The sequence below is a fragment of the Dasypus novemcinctus genome, chromosome 13 (assembly GCF_030445035.2).
Source record: "Dasypus novemcinctus isolate mDasNov1 chromosome 13, mDasNov1.1.hap2, whole genome shotgun sequence".
NCBI lineage: Eukaryota > Metazoa > Chordata > Mammalia > Cingulata > Dasypodidae > Dasypus > Dasypus novemcinctus.
Window position 1 is genome coordinate 45,998,040 of NC_080685.1, and position 20,852 is coordinate 46,018,891.

General features: G+C 44.5%; 1 protein-coding gene across 8 annotated transcripts in view; it reads right to left on the minus strand.

Annotated features, from left to right (window-relative positions):
- Positions 1–19,413, minus strand: part of GPR161 (G protein-coupled receptor 161) — a 51,177-nt gene extending 31,764 nt beyond the window's left edge. The window contains exon 1 of one of the 8 annotated variants that reach the window (XM_004464190.5): positions 19,304–19,413. In XM_004464190.5, the coding sequence (XP_004464247.2) occupies positions 19,304–19,310 (7 nt within the window). In that variant the 5' untranslated portion in view covers positions 19,311–19,413. Of the gene's footprint in view, positions 1–18,114; positions 18,544–18,642; positions 18,691–19,085 lie in introns of those variants that run through there. The other 7 variants (XM_071207561.1, XM_004464191.5, XM_058310081.2 and 4 more) reach the window with 7 other exon arrangements.
- Positions 19,414–20,852: the final 1,439 nt, after the last annotated feature.

Below are 20,852 nucleotides of genomic sequence, written 5' to 3' on the forward strand. Positions count from 1 at the left end.
CCAATTAGCAGGCACACTAGTGAACTGCAGAATCAGAAAACCCAGAGTTGGATGCTGTCCTGGAGGTCCTCTGGTCCAACTGTCCCCAAGAGGAAGAGGAGGAATGTGGGTCAAAGAGCTGCCCACCCAGGGAAAGCCAAAATCCCAGGCTCTGCCAGGAGGCCTGGAGGGGGCAAGGCCCAAGTTGCAGCAGATCCCCTCGGGCGCACCTTTAAAGAACAAGAAGAGAGGGGGTTTGGAATGCCCCAGCCAGCAGAGGCTTCCTGGCAGGCAGCCAGCTTACCCAGGGCCTGACAAGCCAGGGCCCATTGAATGGAAGCAAATTCAAGTGTGACTCACATTACAGCTCTCTGGGGCAGTTCTGTTGCCAGATGCAAAGGTGTTTCAGAACTCCCACACTCACTGCCTTCTGCCCTGACCCTGTGCTGCTCCTCCAAGAAACCACTAGGCAGTAACACAATTGAGGTTTAATACAAGTATCAGAAACCATTCCTGAGAAAGAAGGCTACCCCTCTCTGACAAGTTACCAGGGAAGGCTGAAAGTCAACTCGCCTTTACTGCCGCAGCTCAATGGATGGTAGTCACTTCTCTCTTGGAACTGCCTTCGGTTTTCCTGGAACATTCCCGGCAGCAGTGAATCATCTGCTGGATTCGACTGACTATTGGCAACAGCTTCAAGTCATTCAAAGCCAAACCTTGTCGCTCAAGTTAATGATCAATATCAGTTTGATTTAAAAAAAAAGCAACACTATAGGACACTGAGACTGGTCATCTATAGTGGTAAACTGAATTGCATGGTAATTCCCAAGAAATAAGTCCAGAGATGCTTTGAGTTGCAAGGGCACTTGCAAGGGTGGGTTTTCTCAAGGTGATTTCCTCCAGAGGAGCACTTATCAAATCAAATATCACTTTTTTTGTTGTATAAATCTGGGTAGTGTATACTCTAACCTCTTATATTTTTACCTGATACTCTCATTTTGATCGACTTATAATGGACTTCTTTTTTCCCTGCTCATGTTTCTGACATCTGCATTTGTTAGAAAGATGACATGGCATGCTGGTTAAGTATACAGGCTCTAAAGCAACCCAACTGCCTGGGTTTGAGTAAATTAGCTCTTAGTAAATAAGTTGACTTCTGTTTCCTTATCTATAAAATGAATATTACCTTCCTCATAGTGTTATTGTGAGGACTAAATAATGAGTTTGTCTAAAATGTCTAGAACAGTGTCTGGCACTCAGTGAGCCCTCGTTGCATGTTGGTGAATTTACTTTAGGAAACCATCATTCCTTTTTATTTTCAAGCCATGTGTTCTGGGTGAAGTCAATGTCACTCCCAGCTCCAGGGGTCAGCTCTTGATCCAGGGCTGACCAGTTGGTCACAGTGACTGGTCCAGGGATGGTCACAGGACCCCAGGCCCAGGTCTGTGGCTGGGGCTGTTGGAGGAAAAGCATCTACCTTTAACACCGTGGAGAAAGCTTATCAGCCATAAAGGCGAGCAAACGAGAAAGCGAGGGAACACAAGTGAACCCACAAATGCTGATGAAATGATTTGAGCACCTGAATCTTTTTGTTCTTCTCAGTTACATGAATCAGTGAATTTTCGCCCTCACTTTTGCTAATTTGGCTGGGTTTCTGTCAGTTGCCATTTAAAGAATTCTGACTAATATTCTGATACATCTTGGTCTTAGAAAGGTGTTTGTGTGCAGCTGTGACTAGATGCACACAACATGTCAACACTCCACCTCTCTGGACACTGGTACCAGGAGCTTCCCTCTTAGACTGACTGTGCAGGCACAGCTCTGCTTGCCTACAGCCTCCTTCTTGAAAGCAGGCTATGCCCTCTCCTGCCTTGTATGTGGACTCTCCTCACCTGGAAGCATACAGAAGCTTTTCACCCTAGTCTCTTTGGGATCAGAAGATCCGTGTCCCAGTCTGCAAGTCAGTGCAAGGAAAAGGAGACGTCCCCCACCACCACAATGCCTCTTAGAAACCAGGCCACCGAAGGATCAGTCTGAGAGCCTACACATAACAGTCCAAGCTCAAGCGGCTACTGTGAGGTCCGCAGTAGTCAGAAGGAGGCAGGACTCTTGCTGGACAGGGCAAGACACACCTGTCCACTCCAGAAGTCTGTTCTGCAAAAAGTAGTTTCTTTTGGAATTAGACTCTTCTGACATCCTTAAGTACATCCAAGTTAGGTAGGGGTTCATTTTCTCCTCCACAGCCTGCCCTGGGGCTACCTCCATGTGCCCCACAACCTATTGAAACAAATTTTTATGAAGAGATTAGAAGCCTGAAAAGCTGGGACCATTAGATTCCCTCTTCTAAGGAAATCAAATGCCAACAGGTAAGCACATAAGATATTTGAGTAAGCAACCCTCCAGGGCAAGAAAATATTCCTAAACACTACTTCAAACAAGCCCAGGTGAGGTCACTGTGATACTATTTTGGCCACACCTTCAGGGGCTCTTCATCTCAGCACCTCAAGGTACTTTGTGCACAACCAATCAGCAACTGGCACAGTGTGCCGGTGGGGAAGAAGGTTCTAATAACCACCTTGTTTTACACTTAAGGCACGTGAAATAAAGAGAATCAACCTCATCCTCAAATCAGGCCACATAATGTGTTGAAAGCCAGAAAGGGATCACAGGATCCCTGGGTCTCCGCATGGGGCTTTGGCCAGGTGCCACGGCTCCCTCCCACTCACCAGCCTTCCCTGGCACTCATGTGAAAGTTGTTCCCAAAGATGGACAGCACAAGGACTTGGCCTCTGCCCTCCCAGAGGGATCCACTCACCAATCAACCTGGAGTCTACTACAATGTCCAAGATTTCATTGTTCTTCCCACTAGGGCACCACAAATCTAGTAAGCTCCTTAATCAAAGCCTATCATTTAACATATGGACCAGGTCTGAGCTCTGACATGAAAAGGAAAAGTAGAACAGCAAATGACCTATGGTTACTACCTGAATTCTTACTTTGCCAGTAGAAGGAGATCTGGCTTTGATCCTCTCTGCATGTACATTATCCACTTGAGCACCTCACTACTCTTCACAGCATCCTTCTGGAAGGGTAACTGGAAGTCTGGAGGCATGGGCTCTTTTCCAGATTCTGCCACTGACTCTGACCGTGCCCACACAGGTATCAGCATTGAGTCAGCATACACATTCCCCAAACTTCAGTCCTTAATACATTCCTTCCCCCCTACACCCCTGAGAATTTTACTCATTTCCACAGTATTACTCGATTATTATTAACTAATAATCATTAGTATTTGCCAAAAAGTATGCAACATACAAAGTAACTTTATATACATCACCTCATTTTGTATACGTCATAAACATTTGATCTTTTGAATAATGTTTACAGGTAGAAACTACTCTGCTTCCCATTTTAGAGAGGCAGCATAACATAATGGTTAAGAGCATGCCTGGACACTGGAACTAAAGCAGGCTAGTAAGATAGGGACTCAAAAGATGGAGCTGGGACCTGGCAAGAAGTCCACATGTACATCAATAACCACAAGATGGCTGCTGGAAGACTCCACGAGAAATCCAATTCAGAATGAGATTTCCTCTAGAAGCCAGAAGTTCCGGATATTCTTTAGGGGACTTATCATTGGGCCCTTCTGGGGGATTGATGGGTGGGGTAATCAATCAAAACAGCAAACAGCTGGAACCCCTCCCATGCCATTAGCAAAGGGGCGGAATAATTAATGGTTTTAAAAGCAAGCACAGGGGAAACGGACTTTGGCCCAGTGGTTAGGGCGTCCGTCTACCACATGGGAGGTCCACCACATGGGAGGTCCGCGGTTCAAGCCCCGGGCCTCCTTGACCTGTGTGGAGCTGGCCCATGCGCAGTGCTGATGCGCGCAAGGAGTGCCCTGCTACACAGGGGTGTCCCCCGCGTAGGGGAGCCCCATGCGCAAGGAGTGCACCCATAAGGAGAGCCACCCAGCGCGAAGGAGGGAGCAGCCTGCGGAGGAATGGCGCCGCCCACACTTCCTGTGCCGCTGACGACAACAGAAGCGGACAAAGAAACAAGAGGCAGCAAAAAGACATAGAAAACAGACAACCGGGGGAGGGGAGGGGAGGGGAGGGGAATTAAATAAATAAAAATAAATCTTTAAAAAAAAAATAAAAATAAAAAGCAAGCACAAAGGCTTTTTGCTCTCTCTTGCTCTCTCCTGCCTTTGCCCTGTCCCAGGCCTTATTCTGGCTTCTTGGCCCCAGCCTGCATCAATACACAAGTAAAACTTGGGCATTTATAATCTACAATCTATAAATCAGGCCTCTTTATCACTCTTCAGCCCCTTTTTCTCTACCTGGGACCTATGATCTATTATTTTCTCCATTTCTCTCCCCTCCCTACATTAATAAATTACTGGCCAAACTAACCCGATGTGCTTTTGAAATTCATTTCTGCAGCACAGTCAAAAACCTTGTCAAAATCCAGTTACAGAACCAGAGAGCATGCATTCAAATTCCACTCCAGAGCTGCGACCTTGCTGTGTTGCTAACCTCTTTGGGCATCAGCTTTCCCAGTGTAAGATGGGGATAACGGGAGTACCTACCTCAAAGGGTTGTTGGGAAGAGTCAATGAGTTAATATTTGGCACCACATAAGCAATCTGCTAAATAAATAAATAAAATGGGGAAACTAGGGCCCAGAAAAGTTAAGTGACTACATCAAGAGAACAGTAGGTAGTAGTAGGTAGTCCACAACTTGGTCCTATTGCTGCGAGTCTACCTTCAACCCATCTACTCGCCATAGCAGATGGGATTCTACATGGTCTGGCTTTATCTACCTTCCAGACTTCTCTCCCACCAACCCCTTCATGTACTCTCTAGTCCAGCCAGTTGTGCCATGTGCACCCATCTGTTCCTCTTTAAAAGAAAAAAAAAAATCACTGTTATAATTCCAATCTGCTTTTGCTTATGCCTGTTCTCTACTTGGAACATTCTCCCTGTTTGCGGAATGAATAAATAAAGATTTAGTAAGGCTACGATATTTTATTGGCCTACTGGTCTAATAACTCTATTGAAAGAGAGAAACAAATGTGGGGATGAAGGGGGAAGAGAATTGAGGTTTGGGAATAACACAAAAAAATGTACCAGGACACATTCTCTTGAACTTCTCTCCCACCCAGGGTTTGGAGAATCATGAAATGAATGAAGCCAGCAATCTTCACAGCTCTCGCCCACAAACTGTTAGAAATGAGAAGAACCTTAGAAAACATTGGTCTAATCTCCTCCTGTAACAGATAAAGAAACTAAGGCCATTTTGGACATGAATTCTTTCTCATGAGGGACCAGTACAGCAGTTACTTCCAAGGCTGAGCCTGCCTAATAAATCCATGACTTGTGCTGCACCTACTTCAGCAGATGGGGCACCCCAGATTACACAGAAAACAAAACTCCACTCTTTGTTAATCACCTCTGTTTGTGGTGTTTGTTGTGGCATGTTCAAGAACATGAGGAACACTCAGTACTGAGCAGAGTTGGACTCTTAGACACAGAAGATTAGCTGAATTTTTTAAAAGGGCCACAGCTTCTCTCCCAGGCTTCCACCAGCAATATCAAGAGCTGCCATCGCCCCCTCCTGTTCCCCACTCAAGAAGGACAGCGAAGGGTCCATTTCAGCCTCCCAGAAAACCCACCAACAACCAGCCGAACTCATGACGAAGACCACCCACTTAGGGAAAAGGTTTAGGCCCCAAGAGAAAAGCACTTCAGGAAACGGAAAGAAAAAGCAGCTTTGATCTTACCACAGCTATGTTGGGAGGCTTTAGTGACATGAAGGTGGAGAGCAAGCCCTCATTATACACATAACTTCTACAGTTCCACGAAAGGTGGATTTCTTGCCTTTGCCAGGCCACTGGACACTCTAGCCACAGACCACATTATTGCCCTTCCTTCTGGGAGAAGGACAGAAATTCCAGCTTTTCCGGGGCAGGCTCAAGTTGGCCTCCACAGACACTGGCCCACAGCCATCCTGCCTGGAATGGGAATCCCACCAAATGCCAAAGGTAAAGCTGGGTCAGACCAGGTCAGAACTGCCCAAGGTCATTCCAAGTCTACCTGGTAATGCTGCCAGAAGTGGCTGTGGTGATTCAAAAAGCAACTGAACCAACAGTCTGGTTGAGAGGCCCTGCCTAAGCAGAGGAAAGCAAATGTCACTCCCCAGAGCTCTGGACTTGTATATCCAATGGACTATGCAACATCTCCACTTGGATGTCATAGGTGTCTCAAGCCTAACATGTCCCAAACCGGACTTTGAATCTTTCCCTTCTCAACCCTGTTCCTTCCACGTTCTTCACCATGCTATGGTACCTCCATCCTTCCAGTCGCTCAAGGCCCCAAACTTTGGAGTCACTCCTGACTCCTCACTTTCCCATCTCATATCTGGTCCAAAAGCAAATCTACTGGCTCTCCCTTTGAAATATCTAGAATGTGGTCTTACTGTCTACATTGCCACCCCTCTAGTCCAGACTACATTAATATCTTCCCTGGATCATTAAAATATCTTCCTCACCAGTCTACCTGCTTCTGCCCCTTTCTCCATTCTCAACACAGCAACTAGGGCAAGCCTGTTAAAACAAAGGTCAGAACAAGACAGTCCTCTACTCAACAGGTAGTTTGTTCGCTGGACCTGTTCCAGTTCATTATCTTAGGACCATTCCTTTTTTCTGATCCACCTGCTCAGGCTTCTCCCCCACCCAGAGTCCCCAAAGTCCTTACATTCTGTAGGTCTTCCAATGCCTCTACCCAGTCCTCTACTCAAAACCTCAAAGGGATTCCCATCTCACTCAGAACAAGCCTAACGTTCTTATCTTAACCTTCAGCTCTCTACATGATCTGGCTCCTCGGTACCACTCCAACCTCATATAAATATTACGTTTTCTTCCTTCCATTTCAATCACCCTTGCCTCCTCAGTATTCCTCAGACATATCAGGCATACTCCCATCACAGAGCCTTTGCACTTTTCCCTCTGCCTAGAATGCCCTTACACTAGCTATCTTTGTGGGTTGCTCTCTAGCTTCCTTTAGGTCTTAACTTACGTCACCTTTTCGCAAAGCCTTTCAGTCTACCCACCCCACAACCTAACATTTCATGACCCCCTCCGACACTCTGTGGCCCTATTCCCTCCTTTACGTTTTCTCCTTATCATGTATATATATAGTACTTATTTATTAATGTCTTGTTAATTATCCTGTTAATGTCTTTCTCCTTCACAAGACTGTAGGTTCCATGAGGGCAAGGAATTTTGGGTCTGTCATTTTGATCTGTAAAATTTTTGGTCAGCACCTAGAACGGTACCTGGCACACAATCGGTGCCCAATAAATATTTGATAAATAAATGAATGTATGAATAAACAATGGCACACTGGAAACCTTAGCACACTGAGCATTTCTTGCCTTGAGGAGGTTTTTTTTGCAGCAGCAGCAGACATGACAGACACTATTCATTATCCAGCCAATATCCATTCTCCCCTTCTTCCTAATCAACAGAAACTTGATTTGATGTGCAGCAATAAATGAGCCCACGAAAATACACCCACTTGCCAAGAGCTTCTTCTGTGCGACTTCTGACCAGTAAGATAGAAGAAGTCTTCAAGGTAGAGGAATGCTCTCCATTTCCTGATTAAAAAAGGGACACACTCAGCTGTGGCTATAGCCCTTTTCCCTTTCTCTTTCTCCTGCTTGGAACTCAGACACAACACTTGAAGGTAAAGCAGCCATGTTTTGACCATGTAGAAGGAAGTCCTATGCAATGCAGAGCAGAAAGACTGCGGTAACCCGAGTCACCTACAGAATTGTGAAGCTGCACTAGCCACGTATCAGAAGCCACACAGGACCCTTTTTGGTTAACTTAAGTCCCTGTGGTAGAGTTTCCTTTACATGTAGTGAATCAATCCCAACTTGATACATAGGACAAAATTGAGAAGAGAGAGGCTGAGGAGGGCAAGTTATGCATGAATATTATCGTGCTCTCCAACCACAGAAAGGATCAGTGCTACAAAGTCTTCATCTATTCATTTCTCCCTTCTCCCATGTAATCCTGTGCCAGTCTCCTCAATTCCACAATACAAACTACCCCCTCACCATTTCCCATGATAGCTCTATAAAGAAATCAAATATTCTAATCATTAGAGGGAGAGTACCTCCAGTAACAAATGTCCTTTCAAAAATGCACAAAACCCAAGCTAATCTTCAGGAAACGCTCGTTCAAGATAGCTGAGTTTTCTGAATTATTGGGGTTTTACCATCTTAAAACAATAAAACTTGTTATTTTAAACCTTAAAGCAAAGTTTATGAAAAGTTATCATGTTTCCTGGTATTAAAAAATAAATTATAAAACACATGATTTTCACAAAGATTCAAGGTCACTGAAGACAAAGACATACGGAATTTTGACTCGGAAAGGAGTTTAGATATCAATTCTAGCGCAGTCTTTCCTTTGACCCTTAAAGAAGTCTGTTGGCTTGGCCACAGTCCCTCAGCTGGTGGATTATCACTGCGAGCCATTATTACATGCTATGAAATACAGTGCCCTCAAGACTAATCAAGGTAGAGTTATTTCCTCTTATGCCAAATGTGCCTTGCATATTTTCTCCTTTTCATAGTTTTTCTGTAACTTGTTTTAACCTTTTGCTATCCCTTTTCCTTATATAAGGTATACTCACTTGCAGTTTCCCTGTCAAGCTTCTTAAGGTGTGCACAAAGTAAGCGTTAACTCGTGAGGGAAGACTTCAGTGTGAAGGTCTCCAAGCACAGATCCTGTCATATATTTGTCATTTTCTCCTGCACATTTAGGGAGGGCTGACTTTCTACTTCTCAGCATTTTGCCAGGTAGGTGACATGCTAACTATGCTTTATGAGGCACAGGTAATGGTGGCATGTTCCATACAAAAAGCCAGAGCTCAGCATCTAGCTTTAATATTTTATTAAGCAGTAAGAGGGAAACTGCTGAATTTAAAAGCAAGATTGTTCAGTTGTACTGATTTTTATACCACCAGAAAGGTAAGTATGTAAGTGTAGACTAATAGGTTTTATATACTGAAGATGTATCTATTAGAATTTTCCACAAGTCCACATCTAAAAAATATGAATTTCTTGGAGAGACCACAAGTCTATTTGTGGAAGATATCTACATAGAACTGCATAACAATTTTTAAGGTAGACTATTTGTGGCGCTTTGAGATTATTCCCCCAAAAGAGATTGTGTTTTTAAACTAATCTATTCCTCTGGTTTTGATACCCTTTGTATTAAATTTGGTGAGATATCTTTGGTTAAATTATGTTATGATTAGGGCTTTGATTAGACCACATCAGTAGGGCATGACTCTGGTTGAGTCCTCGCCCCTCTGGTGAGCTGATATAAAAGGACACTCACTCAAGAAGACACATGGTAGAGAGAGAGCACTCCATAGATGGCAGAGGAGAGAACTTTGTCAAGTGTCAAGAAAGGAGAAGGCTCCAACAGTTAAAGCCCAGAGAGAGACAAGTCATTTACCTGATAGTATGCAGCTGAGCGGCTGAGGCAGCCCTGATAGACAAGCCCTATGCTAGCCTACAGCTGAGAGCGGAAGAAGCTTCTTCCTTAAGAGGAAGAAGGAAGAAGAGGCCAGGCAGAGATCACCTGCCATCTTGCTTCGACATGTGGCAAGAGACTTTGGTGAGAAAGCAATCTTCAGTTGGACTCTTTAGGGCCTTGTAACTGTAAGCTTCTACTGCAAATAAATGCCCTTTATAAAAACTAACTGATTTTTGGTACTTTGCATTAACACCCCTTTGGCTGACTAATACACTATTTCTTGGCAATTTCATTCCCCTTAATATTTTATTTCCTCTATAAGCTATCCTATCATATGTCCTCTAAGTCAGGTATTCTCACACTATGTGTGGCAGTTACTTTCAGGGGCCTTCCCAACTGTATGCACTCTAAGCACTGTCGGTAGAGCAAATAAATAATGACTCATACACATGTGAACTATTACTCTTCAAATGTCTATAGATACTACAGTAGTCAATAAAATTCAAATTCATGTTTTACATTGTCATGGATTCACAGATTTTTGCAATTAATCATCTCCAATGGAAAAGATACTAAAAAGGCAGGTGGGGATCCTGGGCAAGGCGTGGGCAGCCTGGGAAAGCTGGAGGTCTCCACTCTAAGTCATTCCCTCTCCCAGGCCACTCATCTCCTGACCACCACTTAAGTGAATAACACGTAGCTTAACATTAACAGCGAAATTCTGAGAAAGTCTTCCCAGAACACTCTACCCCCACAATGACCCTTACCATCTTATTACGTACAGTTTTCCTTTTATAGTTCAGTTATCCTTTCTCTTAGGGCCAGTTTTAATTTTAGACGAGGATGCTTTCCTCTCCAGAGAGCTCATGAATTCCTCCTTAATTTCTCCTTTGACTTTCCAAAAGTGCTGTGCATGTGGGAGAAACAAATGTTTTATATTTGCTCAATTCATTAACATCCACTTAGGCCTGCTAGTCAATAGAAAGAACATGGGCTTTGGAATCTTGACTGAACCTAGGTCTGAATTCCATGGGACCTAGTACATATCTCTTAACCTCTCTAAGCCTCAGTTTCTCCATCAGGAAAAAGAGGATGGGAATTAATCTACTTTATATGATTGCAGAGCGGACATACAAGGAACATGAAAGCAGTCAGTACAACGCCAGTCAGAACATAAACTTAAAAAATGTTTAAGAAAGTTACTTAGGGCATTTAAAAATTATTTTCTCCTCTTCCAAGTTTAATTAAAGACAGAGAGTTTTCACATGACTACTTAATCAAACAGGAAGAGAGGACGGATGCACGGCAAGAGACTGCAGCAGGGATGCTCCCTGGGCTTCCTAGGGGCTCCAGGCCTCCCTGCGCAGTAACCGCAGGCAAGTGCTCCCTCCAGAGCCCAGCTGCTTCAGCGACCACGCAGGTGCTCAGCTGGCAGCCAGGGAACCTGCTGGCTGAGAAACATGCAACTTTAATTTACCTCCCCCTGGGACTGCCCAGGCTGCTGTTCCATGCTTCCTCTGGCTCATAGCCTCTAGCTGGAAAGGGCAAATCACATCGTTTTAAGCAGAAAAACTAAAGTAATATCAGTGAAGAGAATAAGGATGCCCAGGGAGGGTCTGAAAATGACCCAGCAGAAGACTGTAGATAACAAGGAAAGCAACTCACTACCCCAAGAGTCTACATCTGTGGTTCACCAGGAGGGGTGATTTAGGAAATATCTTGAGATATTTTCCCTCGTCATAACTTGGGGAAAGCTACTGGCTTCTTGTGGGTAGAGGCCAGAGATGCTCCTAAACATTCTACAACGCACAGGACAGGCTCCCACAATAAATAATTACCCAGCCAAAAACGTTACCAGTGCCGAGGTTGAGAGTTCTGTTCTCCAGAAGCAATTTGGGTTCATCCTATTCTATTTTTCACTATATATACTTACTAAATAGCTCAAGGAAAATAAAACAACCCCTTCCATAAACACACAGGCACACACACACCTACTCCAGGCAGGTAAGAGACAGAAGTTATGCCAGGATGGTTACCTCCATTACAAGACAAACAATGATTACTATGTTAATTAGTTTTTACCCGTAATTATTTATTTGCTCATTATCCTCACAGAGTCAAGCAAACTAATTAAGCTCATACTGCTAAAAACGAAGTCTATTGCTTACAAATGGCTTATAGTATTCTTTCAGAATACATTTTTTTTCTAATCATCTGAGACAGATGCTGTCATAAATAAACCTGCAGAATAGGGGGTGTCCTCTTCCTCATGACAGCCACACTGCCACTGGTTCCTAGAGGCTTCTGTATTCTTGTCCTCCAGTCAGCCTCCCCCTTTGCATTACTCACAAGCGACTCAGCAGATGTTTACTGAATACCTACTCTCTGTGCCAAGCTCTGCTCTACGCTTGGGGCAGAGCACTGGACAAGACAGGCAAAAATCTCTCAGCTCCTGGAGCTTACATTCACAGAGGAAAGGGGACGCAGACAGCAAACAAATATGTAAATCAACATAGGTGCTATGAAAAACATAAAAGGGATTGGGTGGGTGGGTTGTGAGTGATGGCCATTTTCCACAGGGTAAGTAAGAGGTGGCATTTGAGTGGAGACCAGAACGAATCATGCACAGAGAGCTAGAAGAGGAGTGTTGCAGGCCTGGCAAAGGCCCTGGGGCCAGACGAGCTTCAGATGAGCTTGGTGTATTTAAGGAAGAAGAAAGCTGGAGAAGAGTGAAAAAAAAAGGAGAATGGCAGCTTTGGGGCCAGATTACATAAGGCACTGTGGATCAAGGTAAGGAGTTTGGATTTGATTCTCCATGATATGGGAAACCACTGATGTGACTGTGATGTGACTGGTGTGTTTTAGAAGGTCACTCTACTGCTGGGTGAGACAGGACTGTAGGGGGCAAGTGAGGAAGCAGGGAGGCCAGTTAGGAGGCCGCTGCTGGAGTCCAGGGGACAGAAGAGGGCTTGGACTAGGGTCGGAGCAACAGAATGGTAACTAGTGATTAGATTCATCCATCTCCTTAAAGTCTCCACAGTTTTAGGGCTGATAAAGAGGCCTTACTGGAAGTTACTAGAAACAACCTGTTCTAAGAAGTAGTATCATTTTACAGATGATGAAACTGAAGCCCAAAGAAGTGAAGTGATTTGCCCAAAGGCATATACCTAAATTTTTTTTCTTTTCTTTAATTTTTATTGCAGTAACATATACATATACATATAACAAAAAATTTCCCATTTTAACTGTTTTACATGTACAATTCAGTGATAGCCCAAGGGGCTTCCGATGTGGACACATGACCTAGGCCTCTGCCAGTCTGCATATTCCCACTCCCTTTTACCCAATGGAGTTTATAAAATATATCTGGACTAAAGCTGAAAGACAGTTCACCTCTCCCTCTGGCTTTGAACCTGCCGCTTCTCCTTACCATAACAAGGGGGAGAGCTTTAGCATGAAAGAAGGTCAAGACAAGAGGAAATGATGGGTCCTGATGAAATCATTTGAACCCTGAATCTAGCCATGCCTGAAGCAACATTCAAATTTGAACTGGATATTCTACCATTTGCAAAAGAAAGTCTTATCTGATACTTAATCTCTCTATATATGCTCCTTCTATATACCCATTTAAAAACTAATGCCTTCAAATCTCCATCTATAGCCTAGACAAGTCTTCAGAGATTCAGATTAATATCCACCTACTGGATATTTCCTCCCATAGGCTACAATCAGGCACCTCGGATACAACATTACAAAATAGAATTCATCATCTCTGTGTCTACCATCCCTTCCCAATATGTTCTTCTTTGTGTTTTCTCTACCCCAGTAAAACATCATCACCCACCCAATCACTCCAGATAGAAACCTAGGAAAATCTAGATGACTCTTCCGAGGTAATCCTGATGGGGTAAAGACCCTACTTGGCATTTTCTGTCTGTATGGTCTGCATATATTGATGAATATATCTGAGCATTGGATTTCCATACTTACTTCCCAGAGCAGTTGTTAGGACTGAATGAGATAATATATGTAAAGCAATAAATCTAGGTCTGTTACATTCCCTCCCGTGCCTCACTCTAACTCAAACTTCATCATCACCACCATTACCCAACTCAAGAGTCCTCACCACCTTCCCCTGAATTACTACCAGACAGTTACATTTTATCTTCTTATCTTTGATCTCACTCTTCTCCAATCAGTCCTCCCCACTGCTGATGGACTGACAGTCCCCAAATGCAAGCCTGTTCATGTCATGTCATTCTCTGCTACCTGCAGAATTTATTTATGGACAGGTCATACAAAGGCCTCTGCTGTCTGTCCCCTCCAGATCTCACATGTGTCCCCCTGTTCAGCGATCCCAAATCACTTGCAGTTCTCCAAATACTGCTATTCCTCCCCTTGGTAACTTGGCACACTGTTCCCATTCCCCAGAATGCCTTTTCTCCCACTTCACCCACATGTGGAAGAGCTCATTCTCAAGACTTGGTGAAAAAAAAAGTCATTTAATTTTTTTTTTTAATGCCAATGCTAAATTGGCTAAAGAGGCTCACAGGTACATTCTAACCCTCTGACCTTGGTGTCACAGAGAGAAGGGAAACTGAAAATTTTTAAAGAAACAATGATTTAAAATATTTCTCAATGAAAAAGCAAAGAAAGAATGGAGAGGAAAGAGAACATTTAGAAGGCTATTTATATCATCTTAGGATAGGAGAGGACTTTGAAAATCAGGTAGAAAACTTGAAGCCACAAAGAAAAATGATAATTGATTTAACATAAAATTTTTTAAAATTCTGTACAATTAAAGACAAAACAAGCAAAATTGGAGGGGTTAGACATGACATGTAAAATATTTTATTAACAAGAAAAGGATTTAAATTCAACATTTAGAAAGAGGCCCACAAACCAATGAAATTACAAACAATTCAAGAAAAATGGGCTATTAGAGGAGTATAAATTGATTAAGCTTTTTTAAAACATTAACTTGGAAGAATCTATCAGCATTTAAAATGTACATATATACTCTACATGGAGAGTTTAGAGTATAAATAAAAATAATTTTTAAAAAGTGGCAAATTTCATAAAAGTAAAAAGCACAAACCTCTGATATGAAATGGCCTACAAGATGTAGACTAAATTTTTAAACACCATATGCAAAAGAGAGTATGGAGTATGCTTCCATATTTATTTTTTTATAGGGAGAAAAAAAAGAAAGATACATTTTATTTGCTTGTAAATGAATACACTTTGTCTGGAAGAATACAAAAAAAAGTGACAAAATGAGTTGTTTCCAAAAATGGTAATGGAAAAATAGGGAACATAAGTGAGAGGAAGACTTTTATATCTTTCATACCTTTTATATTTTGAATGTTCTTTCTTTTGATAAATGACCTACCCCAAACAAGTAAATTTAATTAAATAAACTGAATCTCTCTTTCTGTACCATCTCTCAGATCCCAATAAACAAAGGGAATTCTGAGAAACAAATAAATGTTTACGCATATATACCCTTTGACCTACCAATTCTACTTGTAGGAATCTTTTATCCAGAAATATTGTCTATGAGCATAGAAAAATATATACAAGGATTGTACATACACATTGGGTTTTTTTGTTTTGTTTTTTGTTTTTTTGAGGTACCAGGGATTGAACACAGGACTTTGTATATGGGAAGCTAGCGCTCAACCACTAAGCCGCATTGGCTCCCCTTAGTTGGGTTTTCATTTCTTTTGCTTGTTGCTTGTTTTTTTTTGTTCTTCAGAGGCACTGGGAACTGAACCCAGGACTTGCCATATGGAAGGCAGGCCCTCAAATGCTTGAGCCAAACCTACGCCCCCAAAGCATTATTTTTAATAGATAAAGTTAGAAACAATCTAAGAGTCCATCAAAAGGGGATTATTTAAATAAGTTATAGTAATCCACACTATAAATACTATGCAGCCATTAAAAAGAATGAAGTTTTAAAAAAGAAAGAAAAAAAATGAAGTATATTTGTTACTGATATTGAAGACTTCCAAGTCACAGTAAATCAAAAAAAGGAAATCAGAGCACTATGACCCCAATTTATGCATTTTTGTAAAAATATATTCAATATATTCAGGTTGATCCTACAGTCTGGAAATGCAGATAAAATCATTTTATCATATTTTATAACATATCGACAAACTATGTATTATAAAATCACCTATATTTCCAGACTTGGCAGGCATATATTTCTGCACTGAAAAAGAACTGGGAAGAAACACAGTTAAAGTGGTTACTTTGAGGTGGGAAGTAGGAACGGAGGACAGGTAGAAGGAAACGTTCACTTTTCTTCCCTACATATTTCTGTATTTGAAGAATCTTCTATAGTAACTTGGATTTTTGAAATTTTTACTATAGTCTAGGCATACATTCCATTATTTACCCAAGATCACAAGTTTGTAAGTGGCAGGGCTGGGATGCAGGCTGTCTGACTTCAGTGTGCGCTTAATACAATGCTTTCTCACCAATTACTTGGGTATAAAACAAACACAAGCTAAAAAGAAATGCAAAAGTACCTCCTCATTGAAGCCATTACTGTTTTACCCCAGCCAGATCGGAAACCCCCTGCTTTATGCTCGCCGGGCTCCCTGAATGTATTTGCCATGAATGCCATCCTCTCACCTGCTGGGCATATAAAATGGCCAGGGAAATAGATAAAAGCTAGCTGCAAGCACTCTCTCTTGGGGTAGGACTGAATCATAGACAAGAATTAAGTAATGGTTGAATGAATGAAGTATTGAGTCATAAAGTCAATTCTTCCTGCAAACTCCAGGCAGCAATGAGAGCTATCTCCAGTTTTGTTAATGCTTTGTTCTTAAAGGAAAACAGAAGAAGACACCACTTCTCCATCCAGTTATGCTTTACTGCACCTCAAAATGACAGCAAGTGCTTCCTGTGGTCTAATACAAAGGTTGCAAACTGACAGCCTGCAGGCCACGACCAGCCTGCATACACAATTTCGTTGTTCTGCACATTTTTAAAAAATGTTTTAAATTAGTTGCCAACTTTTAAAATATGGAGCCTTTTTTCATTAAAAAAAAAAAAATACAGCTGCTGCAAAAACTCAACATCAGGCAACAACACGCTGGAGTCCTGCAGCACCTGCCACCGTGGGGTGAGGGGATGGGGGGGGGAGTGGGTTGGCATGCTCTCCCTGCAACCCTTACCCAACCCCCTTCCGCACTCAGGCTGGAGGCAGTGGAGTGCCAGAGCTTTACCTCCTTCTCCTGACATTTAGGTCAGTCCCAGTTCAACCCACGCTGTCTTTTACGGAACCCAAACAGACCTCACACCCCTCTGACCCCACAACCCTGCCCCGTCTCTCAGAAGACTCCCACTGCACAACCTGCAACACAAAATGAGTGCTTGGGGTACCTGACGCCTTGCACTTAGTTTCTAAATTCAGTTTCTAAAATACCACGCGGGTCTCTTTTGGGCGGTCATTCTCACCGCCACGGGGGAGGAGTTGCCCGTTAGGGAGAGGTCCTGAGTTAAGGACCTGCCTGTGTGAGGGAGACCAAGTGAAAAAACACTGCCAAGTCCTAAGATCTCAGTTCAATCTTGGCAGCTCACTGAGTGAGGTACTTCACCTCTGAATCTCAGTTTCCTCACCTATAAAATGAGCTAACAGCGCCTCACTGGGCTGTTGTGTGAATGAATTTTTTTAAATGTATATATAAATGCTTATGAGCATCTTAAAAGTCTAAAATAAGATGTGGACTAGGACAGTAAAGGGGCTTATTTTGGAAGAATAGACAGCAGTGGGGCCGCATAAACTACAGAGTTGGGTGAAGAGACCCAGTCCCCGGGATCTAGGGTCCCTCCCATCTACTCTTTCTGCCCGGGCCTGGAAAATGCCTCTCCTCCCTTACCCCCAGCGGCTGCAGTAAGATCAACTCTTCGATTACAGAGGGAAACTATCTATTTCCCTAAGGCAGTAGCTCCTGGAATTCATATGCAGGTTCTAGTCCCAGGGCGAATAGAAGCTGGGGTTGAATCCCCGGCCGGCTAGACCCGGAGGAGGCGCAGGGGTGCCCGCCTCCCTCGGCCTCTAGGCACTCTGAGACCCTCTCACCTGATGTTACCATTACCCCCACTGGACAGATCAAGGAACTGAGGTTCTTTCCCTCCAAAACCACACCTTCTCCCTGATGCACACGGAGAAGGATCAAATGACCTGCTCTTGAAAGCACTTTGCAAACCGGAGGAAAGGAACAGAAACAACAAAAAATAGTCCCTAATATGTGATAAAAATAATCCCAATATAAGGCCGTGTGGTTACTGGCGAAGAGACTTCACTGAAGCGAACAAGAGTATCCCTGGTAAACGACAGACATTCTCATCCTACAAGCCTTTGTCAAAAAGCTTGCGCCGGGGTTAAGCTTGGGCAGGGAGGGCGCCGAGAGCTGGCCAATCCCCCCCAAAGCCGCCGGAATCTCCTCGCAGCTCTGACCCGCAGAGGCGCCCACCCGCCGCGCAGGGGCCGCGCGACTTCGGGGCGCGCCTCCCGGCCAGGTTGGAGAGACAACAACCTGAGCCGAACGGTAGGATGTGGCTCACCTGGTCCTCCCGAATGCCAGCCGGGCATCGAGGCCGCCTCGCCCCCACCCCTCTCCCCGAATCGGGCGTGGAGCCTCCCGGCTGGAGCGGGCACGGCCCCAAGCACCCGGGTCCTGAAACACGCTTCCTCCGGGACAGGAGAGGGGGGCTTCGAGCGGCGCGGAAGAAATGGGGCGGGCTGAACCCAACAGAATGGGATGGGCCTCTCAGAAGCCCCCGGAGCTGGGGAGGGGCGCGCCCCCAAGATCTTCTCATAAAGAGCCTCCGGCTCTCCAAAGCATGGTGGGGGTGCGGCCGGGAGGGAGTCTGGGCTCCCAGGAGGGCGCAGCGAGAAGAAAAGCACCGTGGGGGCGGGGAAGCTTGGGGGAAGGGGTCTCGGAGACCCTTCCCCGCCCGCGCCCTCCTTTCCTGCACAATGAACTCAGACCCGCTCTAGCCGGCTAAGCGCCCTCAGCCCCCGGCCCGCGCCGCCCACCCGCCGGCCTGCGCCCTCCTCCCCGCGTACCCCCATCCCCCGCGGGTGCTCACCAAGGAGCCGCCGCCGCGGCCGCTCAGGGCCCGGCCGGGCCGCCTCCCCGCCTCGGCCGCCGCCGCCGCTTCCTTCCTCCCGGCCGCGCTCCCGGACTGGAGGTTTCGGGTTTCAGCCCGCCGAGACCCGCTTCGCTCCCCCCGCCGCCCGCCACCAACTCGCGGAGCCCGGCCGGGCGCAGGCCAAGTAACTTTGCGGCGCTCGCGCCCCTCCTTCCCCGCAGCCCTGCGGCCCCTCGCGGCTCTTGGCGCCCTCCGCGCTCCCCCTGCGCCCCGCACGGCTCCGCCCGAGCCCCCGAGCCCCGCCGCCCCTCCCCGGCGGGGGCGATGCCGCTTTCCATCCCTCACGCCCCTTCCTCGGCGTCTGCCCTCCTTCCCTGGCCACTTCTTTTCCATTTCTTCCCACGTCCAGCCTCGACTGCTGCTCTTTGTCTCGCCCTCACCCTTTCGGTTCGCCTCACTTTTCTCCAGTAAACCTTGTGGTCCCTACTCGGGCCTTCCCTGTTCCCTTCTTCCGTCCCGATTCCAGCCGTTGAGACGTCCCCTTTTCCAATTCTCTTTCCATCACACATACACTTTCAGATTCTCCCCGTAGGCTCCACACAGCTCGCCTCCTCCGGTTTCGCGGCGGACTCCTCCAAGCGTCGCCTTTGCTGCTCACCTTTCATTCATCCTACCAGTGCGTACGGGGATCTGCCAGGCACTGTCCTGGGCCCTCGGAATGTAACAGTGAACCAACTCAGAAGCCTGCCTTTGAGGAACCCACAGCGTGGAGGGTGGGAGGGGAGTAAGGGGTGGGGTGTATGTGTGTGTGTAAACAGATCTTTACCAAGCTACTGACTCTAGATCTGAACCAAAGGACAAGGAGTAATAATTACAACACAAAGACCAGAGCCCTGCCAGCTCAGAGGATGGAACAATTTCTTCTCACAGTTGGGTTTGTTTTTTTTTTCCTTCCTCACTCCTCGCGCTCTGTACTTGGCCCCAGCCTCCAGGTTTGTTGTTGTTGTTTGGTTGGTTGGTTTTTGGTTTTTTTTTTAATGCCACGGTCTCAATAAGAGGATGAAAAGTTGAAGCAAACAGTAAAACTGCTTTTAAAAAGGAAAGAAGAAAAGAGAAGTGGCGTCAGAATAGGACAGAAGTCATAAAGCCCAGTTCGCTTAGAGCAAGATTTGAGGTCGTCTGAAACCCATCTGCTTTGATAAATGCATTAATTATTCCCTTGTCTACGGGTTGACACTGTGGGAGCCGCTTCATTATTATTATTAGGCCACTGAGGCACCATTTAGAGCAATAATTTACTATCCAGCACCTGCCAAACACCCAGCTTGCTTCAGGGACAAATGAAATAATGGGAAGAAAATAAGTAAATGGATGCCTTAATATTCCTAGGGGATATATACTTTATTTGATCATAAAATGGAAGCTGAAGTTCCTTTGGGTTACCCAGCAAGCCAGATGCTTGAAAGCACTTAAAGCAGTTTGTTCTCAAGTGTATTCTAGACATTTATTCTGAAATCCCTGGTTATTTCTTTAATTTGCACTGACTCACACTAGCTAAGCTTTGTGACCCTGGGGGAGTTAGTTCATCTTTCTGAGTCTCTGCTTATTCATATATAAAATGGGGATACTCATACTTGCCTATCTGTGCAGTTGAAATATTAAATAAGATAACACAAGTAAATCATCATTGTTGTAGAACATGAGAACTAGGTCTGAAAGTTGCTATACAAGAACAGTCTAAAGATATGTGCCATGTACACTAGTGTGGGGAGAATGGAAATCAAAGATAAAACAATCACAACTCTTTCAGCTCCATATCCATCTTTGATGCAAAAGATGCCCTTCGCATTGAGCAACATTTGCTCATACTTACTCTAATTCATTTTTAACTTAACGGAAAACATTTTTTCTCCTACTGCTCATTATGAAATACATTATTTATCACAAAGGCTTTTCTTCCCATAGTACACACAATCAGAATTTGTGCATTCAAGGATAGGAACTGCTGCCAACAAATGCATTTTTTCAATAGCTCTTTTAAAATTATTTTTTTCTTTTCCTAGAGTTAATATTGAACTATGAGCAATATTCAGCCAGACTCAGAGAAAACATATAAAGATTACATTAAAGTAGTAATTTTACATTATATCATTGTATAGGTGGCAGTCATGTGAACAAATATGGAATTGATTTCGGACAGAAATTTA